Below are 15,475 nucleotides of genomic sequence, written 5' to 3' on the forward strand. Positions count from 1 at the left end.
TTGGTAATATGTTTCTAAAACTCATTTAATCTCATTTGTCGAAATCCTCTTCATGTGAAATCCACGATGTAGAGCTAGTTATTAACCGTAAATGTATCAAAGTCAACATCTCACACTGACCTAATCCTGCTCATGTCGGTTAATTCAGTTAATACTTTCCCCAATGCGTGCATTCACAAGCTGCCGGGTTTCCCCTTCATTCATTTTGCAGTGTCGGCCCCGATGTGCTGCTTCAGGGTCAGGGCAGTTGCTCATTACATGTCCAGTAACCTTGTACCATGCGTATTGTCCTACTGCCCCTGCTGACCTACACTCACTTCACACTTTAACAATGAATTAATACTAATCAGAATTTATTAGGACATGAAAAGTACTAAAGTTTACTTTGTGCTTGTTTGATTCACTCAAAGCTTGATGAGAGATGTATTTGATTGAGAACAAGTCCAACATTTTGCATTCAGGCAGTTTACCTGCCACACATACTTCGAGAGGGGACTTGACCCGCACAGCCAGGACACCAGTGTGAAGCGACTGTAACGATCTGGATTCATTATCCGATATCAATGATTAATAACTACATAAATGTGGTTATCAGTTTGTGTGAAGAGCCACAGAGACGAGCACACACCCACACACTCCTACAGGCAGGAGAGAAGTTCCTCCTGCAGATTAGGACGTAACACCGTGATTTAACTTCACTGTGGCAGGAGAAGCGACGCCCCGTTTATCCAGGAATATAAATATGAATTCAGTGGGTTGTTATTAAGATCAGTTTTACATGTGAGCCATTAGAAAAGAGCAGAGGAGAATAGTCACTTGTTGCCTGGCACCGAGTAATGCACTTCGTGATCCAGTGGGGCGGCATAAAATAGTCAATCATTAATTGTAATTCCAAATAATCATGATATTGATTTCACCCAGCCCTACCCGACAACATATAAAGTTGTCTGAATAAACATCACCAATGATTTCATTTGGACTGAATGATTGGCTGGCATACCTGTCTGTCACTGGCTGACCTGCCTGCCTGCACGCACCCTGTCCGTCCACTCATTGGCATGACTGGAGACTTTTCCAGGATCCCCAAATCCCCTAGCCTTGATTCACTGTGAGCAAAACATGAATCTGTGTACCAAATTATTTTTTAATTGATTAAATGAAAAATAATTACAATAAAATGTATGTTGACACCTTTATATGCAGTCAATGGTTGAAACACGTCACTCTAAAGTACAACCTCATGGTGGTGTGCTGAGACAAGTCAGGTAAGGGGGGTTTTCGGGTTCACTGCCTTTAAACCACAAAAGTGTGTCCAAAAACTGTGTGCCAGTCCATCAAGTAAATCTTGAGATACAGTATGTCAGTGGTGGATCGACAAACCGACCAGCAAATTCAACCTGCTAGTGTGACTAAAAATACTCTGCTACATAGCTGAGGGGAAACCAGAGCAGATTTTGGTAGATTGTTTAGGGAGAAGCACAATAATGACCAAAAATACATGAATTATAATCACAATATGAGACGATGCTGCGACTGCAGGCTGAAAACAGACACATTTTCTTAAACTTCCAAAACACCTGTCTATATTTCAGGGCACAAATTGGCAAGACAAAAATAATGGGCAACAGCTCCCACAAGACCTTTTTCTTCCTCCCATTTTAGTGACTTATAAAAACAAAACTGACCCACTGAACTCCACAAATCTCAGTATCAATGTCTGACTGACAGAAATGGAGCTCTGCCTCCCTCCTGCTCCAGCCTACACAACACAGTCTCACAATGAAGTGTGTATGAATGGAGACCTGTCAATCACAGGAAACCCATCCATCACCAGTCAACATACAAATGATCATCTCCTAGAATCACATTCACCAGGCGTGAGCCAGTACACAGGCGCAAATGCACCCACACTCATATGTTCTGACTGTAGATAAACTCATGCAGACACATACGGCACAAACACAGGCCTACACAAAAATGCACACATTCACATAGAAAAATGCACATAACCACACAGCCCATCCAGAGCGTTGGCTCCCAGACTGTAGAAGTCATCAGGGACCTGTAAAGCATTACCCTCTGCGTGACTCGAGCCACTCCAGAAATAGCCTCTGTAATGTATTCTTACCGCCACCGTCTCTTTTGCACAATAGTGCCATTAATAACACACTCCATTTCTGTTGGCATAAATAAGGGCTCCATTTCCATCTTATTTCATGCAAATGAGTGCGCCGGCGCCCAAACAGGTAGTGGGAGTAGTGTGTGAGTGGAGTGTGGAAGTGTGTAGTCGCTGAGAGTAGTGGCATGATTGGGGACAAGCGAATTCAAATGAGCGTTGGAGAGACCCCACAATGTGCCAACGACTCCCACGCCAGCCTGCCAACAGCGTGACAGACAACGTCACTTACAGGCCCCGCCGCCTGCACAGGGTGCCATTACAGGGGCCAACGCAAAACCAATATTTATCCAGGCAAATGGTTCTGTGGAGGGAGATTATTGATGCAGACACAAGAGTTGCACTCCAGTAGAAGGCGCTGATGCTGCCCATTACCATGGCATTGGCTAACTCCACTGAGTTTTGAAGAGCAGGGATTGAATCCCTTTTTTTTGTAACAGGCGGAGTACAAGAAACCACAGCAGGAAGCAGCTGGGTTGACAGTCTCTCTCACAGGAAACCTGTGACTGACAATGACAGGCTTCTCCAAAAACATTTCTGCACACAGATTATGTAAAATGCCATTGCAACAGAACTGTTTCACAGCTAAAGGAAAACATCAACAAGTGGCCGGGACCCTACTAACCAGAGGGTGGGTGGTTCAGTCCCATTCTCCTGGAGACATTGCCCCTGCTGGTGCCATGTTGATTTATAACTGCTCTTCTGTCATCTGTTTTGCTGTGGTCAAAACTAACTCCTCTCCAATTTTGTGTGATGAAGGAGTTAGGAAAAGAGGAATGCAGGCTTAAAATTATGTCATAGGTAACAACAGCAACTCATACTATAAAATATACTTTAAGGATGAGCCATTGAAATAATTATATTTTTCATATAAGGAGCCAAAATAAATTCTATTCAGAAATATGCAATAAAGTACTTTTGACACATATTTATACATTTGACACATAGAGAAATGCATCTTTAGTGGATTCTATTATGGAGGGGATTTAATGACAATATTAGTCTATATAATCTATAATATCTATGTTTATATATATTTATTATGATGATGTTAATGTATTAACTATGAAGGTATTCAATATGCCTGCTCTTCAGCAGGTGCAGTCACACAAAGAAATACAGGCGAATGATAATTGCCTGCTGTGGATGTGGGCTGTGCAGGATGTGATGCACAAAGAAATAAACTGATGTTCAGCTTTAAATGTAACTGCTTCTGCTAAAGGAGATTAGAAAAGAAGCATTGAAGCATCTTCTCCACAGCATTTAGAGAATTCGACCAGTTCTCAACACTGCTGCCACTTAGATACTTCCAGGTCATTTCCCTCAGTTAGGAAACTTCCTGAGGGGGAAAAATGAGTGCAGCGGTTTTTCTGCAACTAACTTCTTCATCATCATCAGTTTGATCTTTGAGTCTTGCAGTCGAGTGTTTCTCTTCAAGGTGCCTCCTTCTATCAGCTGCACCTCAATGTACTCGATAACCTCTTTCTCTGATCTTTCATCTTTTCTCCTAACACTTACACTTCACCTCAGACACTTGCTATTTACTTAAGAATACTCCTCTTTTAGCGAGTTTAGCATTACACTCATTGTCAGTATCACACCAGACAAAAAGGGTCAAAATTGATGCAGCAGAACCAGAGATAATGTTTTTTTTTAATACTTTTTCCTTTTATTTCTTGTGGTGCCTACCAATTTGTCCACCAACACGTTTTTTTCCCCCTTTATTTGTTTAATACTAATATGAATAATGCTGTTTCCATATAATGTAATATATAATTTAATCTATAATAATGTTGTACAATAATTGCTTTGTCTAATCTTTATACAACATGGGTGTGTATTTGTTAGCATTGTCATCTTGCTCCAAGGTTTTGATTTTAAAAGTGTCTGCATGTCCTCCCCTATTCCCTTTACATGATTTAATGAAGGCAGTCTCCTGTTTAACAATGTGATGAGATGAGATAGACGTTGCCTATATACTTAACTAGATATAACTCTATATGCGATATGCTCTACATATAGTTGAGTGTATAGCCATCTGTCACTCTATATCACAAAGTAAATGAAGGAATTTAAAAACATTCACTGTGAGGAGTATAATTACAGGATCATATGGCCTGACCATGTACAATAGACCTGCGTTTTTGATAGTGTTATCAATGTATGAAATGTGACATTGAACCAAATCTATTTCAGAGTTATGTCAGACTATTATGAGAATAAAGATGCAATTTGAAAAATCTGAAGTCATAATATTACACTGAAATCGCAATTTAACCAAATAAGTTATAGTGTTATGTTAGAATTAAAAAAAATATGGATGACAAGATATATGAGAAAAATATATAAAAAATAAAGAAAAAAATATGTTTAGGAAATAAGCAGGGCGAACCCGTACCCATGCTCCTAATAGTTCCACTCCTTCTGGATCCAAAACCTTGAACCAATCTCCGTGAAATTATGAAATCTCTTTAAATATCACACAGATGAATAATGGACGTCTTACAATCAACCACCAAACATTTCTTCCTCCATTAAAAAGGCAATTTCCTCCAAATCTGTGTTTCTTTCTTCAGAATAGACTCAGTTTCTTGCACAATCTTTTCAAAGTCCTGATTCTTATGACCATGTGCAGATGTGACATTTGTGAAACATCCACTAAATTATAACTGAACAAGATGCTTCAGATTCCGCTGGTATGACACATAGACTCAAATTATGACTTAATATTGAAATCTCCGATTTTTCTTTTTACCTTTAAATGGCCCTAACAATCAGTCCTGCTTTCCACGTGTTTTTCTATAGAAATAAAAATATGCATCATCACTTTACACCAGAGTTTGGTATAACTTACTGATATAACCTGTATATGACCGATAAGTGAATCACTGTCTTTCAGTTGTGTCTCAGTATCTGAGATTTGTTTTTTGAGAACTTATCTTACTGGAATTTGCGATTTAAATATGATCTTGTGCTCATTACATTTTAGTTTAAGAGACGTGGTGTAAAGAGTAGTTACGCAGACTTTATGATGTGTTCTTGTGTGAATAGACTACAAAATACAGAATAAATACATGAATCTAAGTCAACAGAGAGTGCAGTGTTTTTTATTATTAATCACAGACATACCCTGCGTACAGTCACATATCACGACTGAGATCATACATTTTTCATCTATAAATGCCAGCAGTGATGCCCGTGGCAACAACTGATTATTAATAATACTGGTTATTTGTAATCACCAATGGGGTTTTTTTCTGGCGTTTGGAGGAAACACAAACTGATCCAGGGTCAAAAAAGTTTAATTTCTATGCAACACACGTCGTCTCAGAACATTTAAATAAAAATTATATGATTTTGTGTAAAAACAATCTAAAGTGCTTCTGGCGGCGCCCGTGGCAACAGCTGATTCCTGGGGCAGCTTATGTTGCAGATTGACTGTTTGTTACCTCACACTGAGCTGCAGGATGAGTCTGTGAGAAACATACATGATCTGCTGTGTTAAATTTTCGAATCCTCGAATTTCTCATTTTTTTCGTGAGGTTGTTTCGGTCTTTGGCGCGTTCATTCTGCACTCCCCAGCAATAACTCGTCAGTCATGCAGTGTGGGTGGTTTTCTGACAGCTGTTCCCTTGGGCTTTATTCCGTTGATGAAGTTTGAGTTCCTTCTGAGTTTCTCTTTCCTTCTCTGGTCTTCTGCTGAGCTAAACACAAACACAACACAAGTGTAGGCAGGCACGTGGGCATCGCTTCCTGTGAAGATCACATATGTGGCATCAGGTGTTCTGAGCAACGTGAGGAACGCTACAACTTTGCATGAATCAGAGATGCAAAGTAGCAACATCGACTCATTTACTTTGACATTCTTACTTAGACTCAGTGAAGTAGAGGTTGATCGTGATTACATAACACATTTGGGAAACGGCCGTGAGGTCTGGGGAGCGGGAAGCAGAGGTGGAGAGGAGAGAAGGTTTACAGGAGTCGATGGTGGTCAGATAAAGCAGCTCTGCACTCGCTCCAAGGAAAGGTTAATGTCTCTCTCTTGATTTCTCCATCTCTCCCTCCCTCGCTCTCCCAGCTGAGGTCTGTGTGACTTACAGCAGGTCCACACTGCATTAGATTAAATCATAAATTACCCACCCACCCCCATATCTGCATCCCCCCTCCCTCCCCTCCCTATCTCACTCTTCCCTCTCCGGCTCTCTCCCTATCTCAATCTCGCTCTCCTTTATTCTTCTATATTCCATTCCCCATGTATTTCTCCCGCTCCCCCACTATTATTTCTCCCCAGCTCTAATCATCATTCTCTTTTCTTCACCCCCTCATTTCTCTCCCTCTCCCTGTACTCCACAATACGAAAGCCTTTTCTGTCGGAGCACTGCTACACTGGGTCTGGACAGCGGGCCCTGTGCTTGCAAGTGTTTTATTTGGTCTTCTGTCTTGAGTAGCGTGTTGCAGTGTGGTGTCGGCAAACACGCTCACATGGTATGACATGTGATGTTATGTTTTCTCCATTTGCTATAAAAAGTCCTGGGGAATAGGAGATGAAGCTTAAAGTCAAACCCTCTTAATCATATGTGCTACAATGGAAACATACAGTATCTACTATATTATCAAGTATTTTTGCCTTCAGTCACTGTAAGGAATTTCAAAATCACAAAAAAGTATAAGCAACTAGAATGGAACAGAAGGCCCAACAGTCCCCTTATGAAACCACATAATTATTATCTTAAAAATCCCTGAAGATGTTGAACCGATCTAACAATGTCAAAGAAGGTGACGAAGACAAATTCCTGGGACCTGATCTGGATCCGCAAGAGGTTCTCTGATCTAATGTAAAGGTTTTAAACCAGTTTTGAAGCTACAGTATTTAACATGTGCTGCTCCCAAGGCCATCATCAGTTCCCTGCCACAATGTAGTTACAGTCTATGTTTAGTAGAACAACAACTGTATGGTATTTAAAAAGTCCTGGAGTTTGGGCTTATGTTGCAGCAAGACATCTTGCTCTAAAATCTAAGCATTCCCTGCCAATGTTTAAGCCAAGCAGCTAAACAATTGTATGGAAATGTCAATGTGATCTGAAATGCTGAATGATCTGAGTACAGCTTTACACTCTAATGCCAGAACAATGTTGTTGAATTGTCCTGGCACATGTGACTATAGCGTATGTCTTTAAGCATTAGCTGGATATGTTAGAAAATCAGACATAGACAGAATTATTAGCGATTATCTGACAGACTAGTCAAATTTGATCTTCGCTGGCAACAAATGAAAAGCAAACATTTTGCTGCCTTTGGCTGAAGTGCTTAAAACACTACTTATAATTTTGAGTAGAAGATAAACTCAGTATCATATGGGTATGAATATTTCGGAAACTTTCACACAGAAATCCTCTTGTTTCATTTGCTTTCTTGAAATTACTCTCTATATCTTGAATAAAGAAAGATTAAGGACTTGTTTTTAAATGGGGGCAATAAAATACTGAGGTGATGGGAGGAAATCTGGGAAAGTTTAACCTGCAGATGCTCCAAGAGTTGTGCACAGTCCCAACCTCCACACCTTGTGTATAGCTGTGGACCTGGTAGGGCATCCAGAATCACGGGGGTGCTTCAATTTGCTTTTTATTTATTTAACAGATTCTTAAAAAGAAAATGGGTTTCCATCTCTGCAGCTTCCATTCTCACCTCCTGCGTATTCTGGTTTTATAAATGTGGCCCATGCCTCCTAGTGCACACGTTAATGATACATCTAAGTATGATAACAGACACCTGTGTGGACGTCTGCACATGTCTGTTGTTATTGTTTATAGACTTACATGCACAGAGGCATGTTCCTGGCATTACAGAAAGCTGGTGGGATTAGTAAGAGCCTCGCTTTAATTAAAGAAAAAAAAAACAACAGTCCCTCCATTCAGCCCCCACACACCTTGCTCTACTGCTCCGCTGGAGAAAAAGGGGAATAAAATAGAGTGACCCTGCCACTAGCAGCTCTTTTTTTTCCCCCACTGCTCTCTTCTTCCCCCCCCTTGCTGTGTGAAATCAAATTTCCATGTGGCTCCCGTATCTGTTGCACAGCGAGGTGATTTATCAGGGATGCAAAGAGCATGCAGAAACAATCTTTATTACATCCATTTCCTGCTTGTCAGCCGGGATCATGTTGGCTGTTCATTAAAGGCGCGGCGCAGGTGAGGAGAATGCATCCCGATGCCTTGATAGATTGTCTGCTCCCCTGTGGTGACAGCAGCTGGATGGATTGAACAGCGGGGGGCAAGGAGGGAGGAGAAAGAGGAGAAAAAAAACGCTGACTCCGTCGCTCCCCCTGTCAGACACACTTTTCCATAGCCGGCCAGTGTCATTTCTACCAAACAGCCCCACACACGTATGCGCATGCAGACTTCTGACAGTGTTGGGACTTAAGCCAGGATCCTGCCTTAATGCATGGATGCATCCACACCGTGGACATACAAACACTGGTATTAATGGACACTGGTGTAAAGATACTGTGACACACATTGTAAAGATGAGATTTGTGTCATCACACAGTTACCAACCTCGGCTGTCTCTGAAAACAGCCTATGGAGGATAAAGTACACACAATTAACTGCAGCAGATTTTTTGCCACATTCAAAAAACGAGGCTCAGAAATATAAACAGGACAGTCCGGGTTAAAGCCCCAATAAAACAATTACATTTACAATCTAGAAGAAACAGGAGTTTAGCATCAAACTTCTCCCACACTAATGTTTACTCATGTTTTGCTTTTTCCATCACTTCATTGCTTCTGCTGAAATTAGCATGCTAACCAGCTAGCCCAGGGCAGACCGACCCTTCTCATCACTTTCTTTTTGCAAGTCACTGTAGCGTCCAGTCTACCCTGAAGAAATAGCACTGCTCATAGGGCATATACTGCAACGTCCTGTCTTGCAACGATAGCTGAAGCCTTTGGCACTCATCCACCCTGCCCACACCCCTGAAGAAAACATAATGTGGGGCAGAGAAAACACTTTAAGGACTTGGTTGCTTCATGAAATATAATCATGTAATTGCTTTTATTTTATCCAGTGAAGAACCTCAAACAACAGCCAAGCAGCTTGTCTTCACTGGTTTGTGTGTTTTTCAAATGCACAGTGATTGGGGAAATAATGGCCTGCTTTGTTTACACTGGTGCTTTTGCCTATCAAGGGCCATTTACATTTCTTTACGGGCCATACTCAACTATCAAACACATATCACACTCACATCTTTAATGCAAGGGCTGGATCTGCTTCTCTTTGAAGAGGTGTCTGATGGCAGATGGTAGTGATGATAATGACGATGATGACGGTACTTAAACAAAGCCTCATCTTTAGTATTAACATACAATAGATTGTTTGTAAAGACTATAATACTTTAAACCTCAGCAGTCCAAAAATGGACTAGTTGAGTAATACTGTTGTAGTGTTGTTTGTTATGTTTGCCGTTTCATTGCAGGCCAGAGAGAAAAAACGAAGACAGCAAATTAAATAGCACACCAAAGTGTTGGAAATACTCAGTTAATCATAACTGACCAAGAGAAGTGATTTTTTATGCAGGGCTCTGACCTGAGTCTGAAGCTCAACACTAGAAGACAGTGGAGTAAATGCTTTTTATACCATATGGACACACCTCGTTAAGTCAATCAGCTGGAGTCGTAGAATATCAAAAATACAGCTCTATGTCTTACAACAGCTACATGAGCCTTCCTAATAAGCCATCAAATCTTTTATCACACCTCCTATATCAACAGATAAATACATAGAGTATGACAACATAAATACAGCTCTGCATCTGTATTAGACAGGCATTACTCTCTCAATGGTCTCAGTGCAACTTTAAACCTACATGAGAAATGGTGCAAAATCTGTCTAATATAATAATACAGTAAACAATAATTCCCTCAAACCGATGTGTACATGTATATAGTCAACTGTATCTCACATACTATCCTGACATCCAGCACTGAGCACTGTGAGACAGCTTTTTAAAAGGACCATTTCAATACTCTACCAAATCAGTTTGACATAAATAGCTCTGCATTATATATATGAGCCTGAGCTGGTTGAATTATCATCTAAACTCTGTTCAGACTTCTTTGTGTAAATCCTCTCTCTCTCTCTCACTCTCTCTCACTCTCTCACTCTCTCTCACTTTCTCTCTCTCTCTCTCCACCCTTCCATCCCTACCCCACCCTTCTCCTGTCTAATTTGTGTCCTGTGTCTCTCTGGACACCTCTGACATGTGCAGATCGATATCGGAGTGTGTTTGGGTTATGCATGTATGAAGTGAGAAGGCTGCTGTTGATAGCAGGGTGACAGGGACACTGCAAGGCTGTTATGGGACAAGGTGGGTGTGGGGTGGATGCAATTTCACTGATGAATCTATATTCTTGACCCACTCAGCGGTCATACTCCGTGGACGGCAGCCTAATGACCACTGTTTGTGTTGATTCACAGAGCATGTGACATGTCTTTTATTATTGTTATCAGGTTAGTGTGCCTCATTAATCAAAGCATACATGGAGCAGGTTTGAAATGTCTGCACAGGAACTGCCCACAGGAACCAGAAAGTTGGTATTTACCAAACTGCGCTGTGCTATCACCTTTATGCAATGAATAATGTTAATTGTACTAGTGCTTGTGCACATACGAGCTCATTTGCATTAAGAAACTGCCCCACAGTGCCACATATGGTCAACCACACTCATTTCAGAGTAAGTCAGAGTCGCTTGAATGTAGAGTCACTTGTTTTGAACAAAAGATAAATACAAAAAAAGCACAGACTGTGACGTTAAGATACTACAGCATCTTGAACGTAGGCGTGCAGGAAAGCTTCCCAGCATGCATTGGAGCCATAGACTTATGGACATTTCTGTGTGTTTCTACATTGGCTCCGGTGTTACTGTCCTTTAACTTTCAGCATGTCTACACTTTATTTGTTGTTGGAAAATTAGTGAATAGAAAATGTGGTCACACTGCAAGTGATTACATGTGCACAGGTAATCAGCCATTTCCCAATTCCATTGTACTCACTAATTCATCCATTCGTCTATGCATGCCTTTTCTATATCGCTTACCCTGTAAGGGTCGCAGGGGGCGCTGGAGCTAATCCCAGTTGATATAGAGCGAGAGGCTTGATACAACATGGAAAGATCGCCAGCATATCATAGGGCCAACATTCAAACACAAACATTTAGAGTCACTCAATTCCATGCAGGTTTTTACTATTTAATGTGTGTTGATCCATATTATTCTCCCACGATGCAATGCAGATGGTAAAGAGAGGAGATGCTCAAAGCTGGAAAAATGTCTAAAAATCATGATAATACAGATCCTAAAAATATTGAAAATATCGAAACAGTTTGCTGTCTGTTACTATGACAGATTAATTCATGTCCTGTAAATACAATCAGTATGTAGTGTTGATTTTGAAACACAGCTATTCCTCCTGTCTGTGCAGATAAAGGGGATTGGTTGAAACCCCTGTTGTCCTCTTATAGATATACTGACTCATAGATGAAAAAGGTTTTCAGATTATCTATGATATAAAGTTTTTTTTATCAACATGTCAGATAAAATATTGTCAGAAGGACAAATGTACTTCTCATAGATTATAAAAAAAAATCTTTATTTTTAATTGCTTTTAAAAGTTTTTCGAAAACAGCTGAATAGAATAAAAACAAATAGGTTGTTAATGTTGTTACTCCTGATAAAAATCATCTTGTTTTCAAATCAAACGTGGTTGACAGTGTGCTGTGATCCAGGAATTACTTCACACTACAGCAGTAAACAGCACCACTGAGAGTTTGTTGGTGCATGTGATCAGAAGTGGGTATAAAATATGCACACTGTCACTGGCACGAAAAGAAATCAACAGTTAAGTGTAGAAAAGAGAGTCACACACAATTGTGTGCACAGAGAACTGTATTTTTTTTAAGGGTCATACACATGTCCAGGAAGTACAGTAATAAAATAAAGATAGGAAAATGGTGTGACAATAAGAAAATAGTGTGAAAGACTTAAGTCGGAAACAAACCCAACACAAACTGAAGAATGCACGGTGAATGTGATTCAACGCTTGAGGAGGACCAGCCTCAGATGCCAATTACATTACCTCTAAAACAGAACGATTGAATGGAAGGATGGAAACAGAGAAGGAGAAGGAGGAGGAGGAGGAGGAGGAAGAGGAAGAGGTCGGGGCGCTTTCACTCAAAGAAAAATAATTTATTTCATTGTGATATAAAAATCAATAGGCATCGATTGAAAGGTGGCTAAAGGTGAACGTGTACATGATCTCTCAGCTGTGAGAGGCACACTGTCCGAGAGGGAGGAAGTGAGGGTGGGAGGGAGCGATGGTGATAAGGTGGAGGGCTAAGGAAGAAAAAAAAAAAAAGAGTGTGGCCAGAGGAAGAAGTCAACTCCTAATTAACATAGAAGGAACAGAAAAAAACAGAGGGGAGGGGGAAGACCAAGAAAATGAGAGAAAGAGAAAGACAGAGATGGAGAGAAAGAGTGAAGGAGCGCTTGCCCAGTGGAATCAATACAGAGAGGTGGAGCAGAGTACAATAGCCTCAGAGGAGAGGAGATTCAGTGGTGCAAGTCTAATACTCTGTGTTTCATACACACACACACACACACACACATAAATTAACACACACATACAAACTCGCCCCTCTCTGAATCCTTTTTGCTCTTGCTTTCTCCTGACATTTCCCTCTATATCCTTCCTCTATTTAATTTCTTTCTCTTTCTCTTTCTCTTTCTCTCTTGCTTGCTCATTCTGTATCCACCCCCTCCACCCATATTCAGACACACTCACTCACTCACTCACACACACACACACACACACACACACACACGCGTCCTGTCTCTATGCAGAGAGAAGGTGCAACAGCATCTTTCATTGAAAACAGACACTGAAGTAATAACTGACACACAGATTCACACGCATGATACAAGTGGGAGAAATGCACACTCACAGACACACACTGCAGAGTTAGAGGCACTCAGAGGTAAAAAAAAAACTAAAAAGTGCAGTATGAACACTTAAACACAAAAATACAAACAGTACACTCCAGCACTACTCCAGCTCTATCAGCACTTGAGACTAGTGAGGCTTCAATTAGTTCTTGATGAATGAGCCCATAAGATGCCGCTCTCTCATTTCCCTTGTTGCCAGATATCCCAGCAATCAGAGAGAAATGAATTCTCATTGTGGCGTGACTGAGACGGAGATGACGGTGGTTGGTGAAGGTGGTGGGAGGGTGGGGGTGGGGGTAGGGGCTTGGTGGGGCATAAATCATTCACCCGCTCCACTGAGGGCCAAAGTTTAGCTTCATCACAACAAAGAAAACCAAAGTCTCCCACAAAAATATAGCCCATGATGTACCTGTGTACCTTTTTTAAAAGTTCCTGTGTGTGTGTGTGAGCGTGTTTGATGTGAAGGTTAAACTCACCATCATCAATGATGCTGACCACTACTCCGTTACCCGTGATGTTGTTGCTCCAAACTGGCATCACATTCAGGTCAGACTCACTGGATCTGTACTCACCCTGTGCAAACTACACACACACAAACACAGACATGCAACTTTAGATAATACTAAATGCAGAATATTTTACAGATCATGTGGTGCAGTCTACATTTGTCATGAAATTGCACTTGTGTTTCCACCTGCTTGGCCCTGTCATGTGATCATCTGCATCTCTCTCCTCTTCTTCCTTGTCTCTTTCCACGTTCTCTCTTTGGTGTGAAGGTGCATTCTGCATTTCTACCACCTCCCTTGTTTGATATCTAAAAGTTCTCACCTGCCCTCTAGATGCTACTGTTGCTTTCGTGGACCTGCCTCCCACCCGATCCAGTCACCTTCCTGCCTGGCCGCTCACGTCGACATGTGATTTATGTCATCGTGATTTCTTCATCGTGATGTTATGTTGTCATCCCAACTGATTTAAATTACAAAAAATGTTTACTTAGGATGTCAGCTGCAATCATGCTAAATATTGAGTTTGAAGTAGCCATTACATTGCGTTATGTTACATTAGACTTAAAGGTACAGTGTGTAGAATTTAGTGATATCTAGTGTTGAAATCATATGTTGCAGCTGAACACCCCTCACCTCACCCTCTCCTTCCAAACATGAAAAAGAAACTGTGGTAGCTTCAGTTTTCATAAAAACTCAAAAGGTGTTTAGTTTGTCCAGTCTGGACTAATGTAGAAAACATGGCGGCCTCCATAGAGAGGGTCCCCTCCATGTAAATATAAAGTATTTAAATATAAAGTACCTTTTCTGGGGTAAAGAAAACTACAATTCATACAATTTAGATGAAATAAACTAGTGAAAACATCTTGAGGATTATTCTACATTAAATTTCTGCTAATAGATCCCTTTCACCTAAATCTTACACACTGGACCTTCAAGGCTCCTGTGTGAAAAATATGTTAGCTGTGCTAAATTACTGAAAAATAATATTGATCTGTTGTGAATGATTCTGCATTCTACACTTGAAAGTTAGGTGGACTGTGTTTTGAACATCTTTCTTTCTCTTAAAGAAAGATCTGATGGTTTACCTCTTGATGATGATACTATAAAGGATACTACTGATGTTTACAAATAACCATAATCTTAGTCTGCTGTGCTATTAGCCTCCTACTGTATCAACTCCAGTTGTCTTGTGGTGCATGTTAATAACAGGGGCCTTGGCATTATCTATTCAAGCAACTTGAGATTTCCCATACGTCAAATAGTGCAGTAAGCAGCGTCAATATCCAGTGTTAGTATGAGTATCACTAACATCGAACTGATATTCATTTCCAGTCAGGACCTTATCTTGTAGTCTATATATATATATTGTATAGTGTGGGCACCAGCCCACCTGCATTACTCACTGACCCACCCAGCAAACTTTGATCCAAAAACTTTGATTTTGTTACTAAAATAAATTATATATAAAATAAATATACAATTCTGATATAAAGCTATATAAAGTAACTGGAACAGGAAAGACTGTGTTTGGACATTTGCTGTTATTCGCAAGCTGACCATGATAGTGAGGCAACAATGGCTGTAAAAAATGCACAAGGGATGCGGGATATGTGTGATTTCTGTCTGATGTAATGCACCTTCTGTGTTGTTAGGTGTATGTTTAGTTGCTATGCAATTTGAAAAGCACTGATGCATACCCTGCATGCATATGCATGTTGTGCAGAGTAAAATTATTAATCAACAGTGCATTGCACCTTATAGTGGATGTGCAGCTGGTTCTGCCGGCATGAATAGGGTTT

At 40.6% G+C, this 15,475-nt stretch overlaps 1 protein-coding gene across 7 annotated transcripts in view; it reads right to left on the minus strand.

Moving 5' to 3' along the window:
* Positions 1-15,475, minus strand: part of LOC109632018 (proprotein convertase subtilisin/kexin type 4-like) — a 163,432-nt gene that overhangs the window by 111,422 nt on the left and 36,535 nt on the right. For all 7 annotated transcript variants that reach the window (XM_069537850.1, XM_069537847.1, XM_020091112.2 and 4 more), the window contains one exon: positions 13,647-13,752. In XM_069537850.1, coding sequence (XP_069393951.1) covers positions 13,647-13,752 — 106 coding nt within the window. The remainder of the gene's footprint in view (positions 1-13,646; positions 13,753-15,475) is intronic.

The sequence above is a fragment of the Paralichthys olivaceus genome, chromosome 13, assembly GCF_024713975.1.
Source record: "Paralichthys olivaceus isolate ysfri-2021 chromosome 13, ASM2471397v2, whole genome shotgun sequence".
Classification (NCBI taxonomy): domain Eukaryota; kingdom Metazoa; phylum Chordata; class Actinopteri; order Pleuronectiformes; family Paralichthyidae; genus Paralichthys; species Paralichthys olivaceus.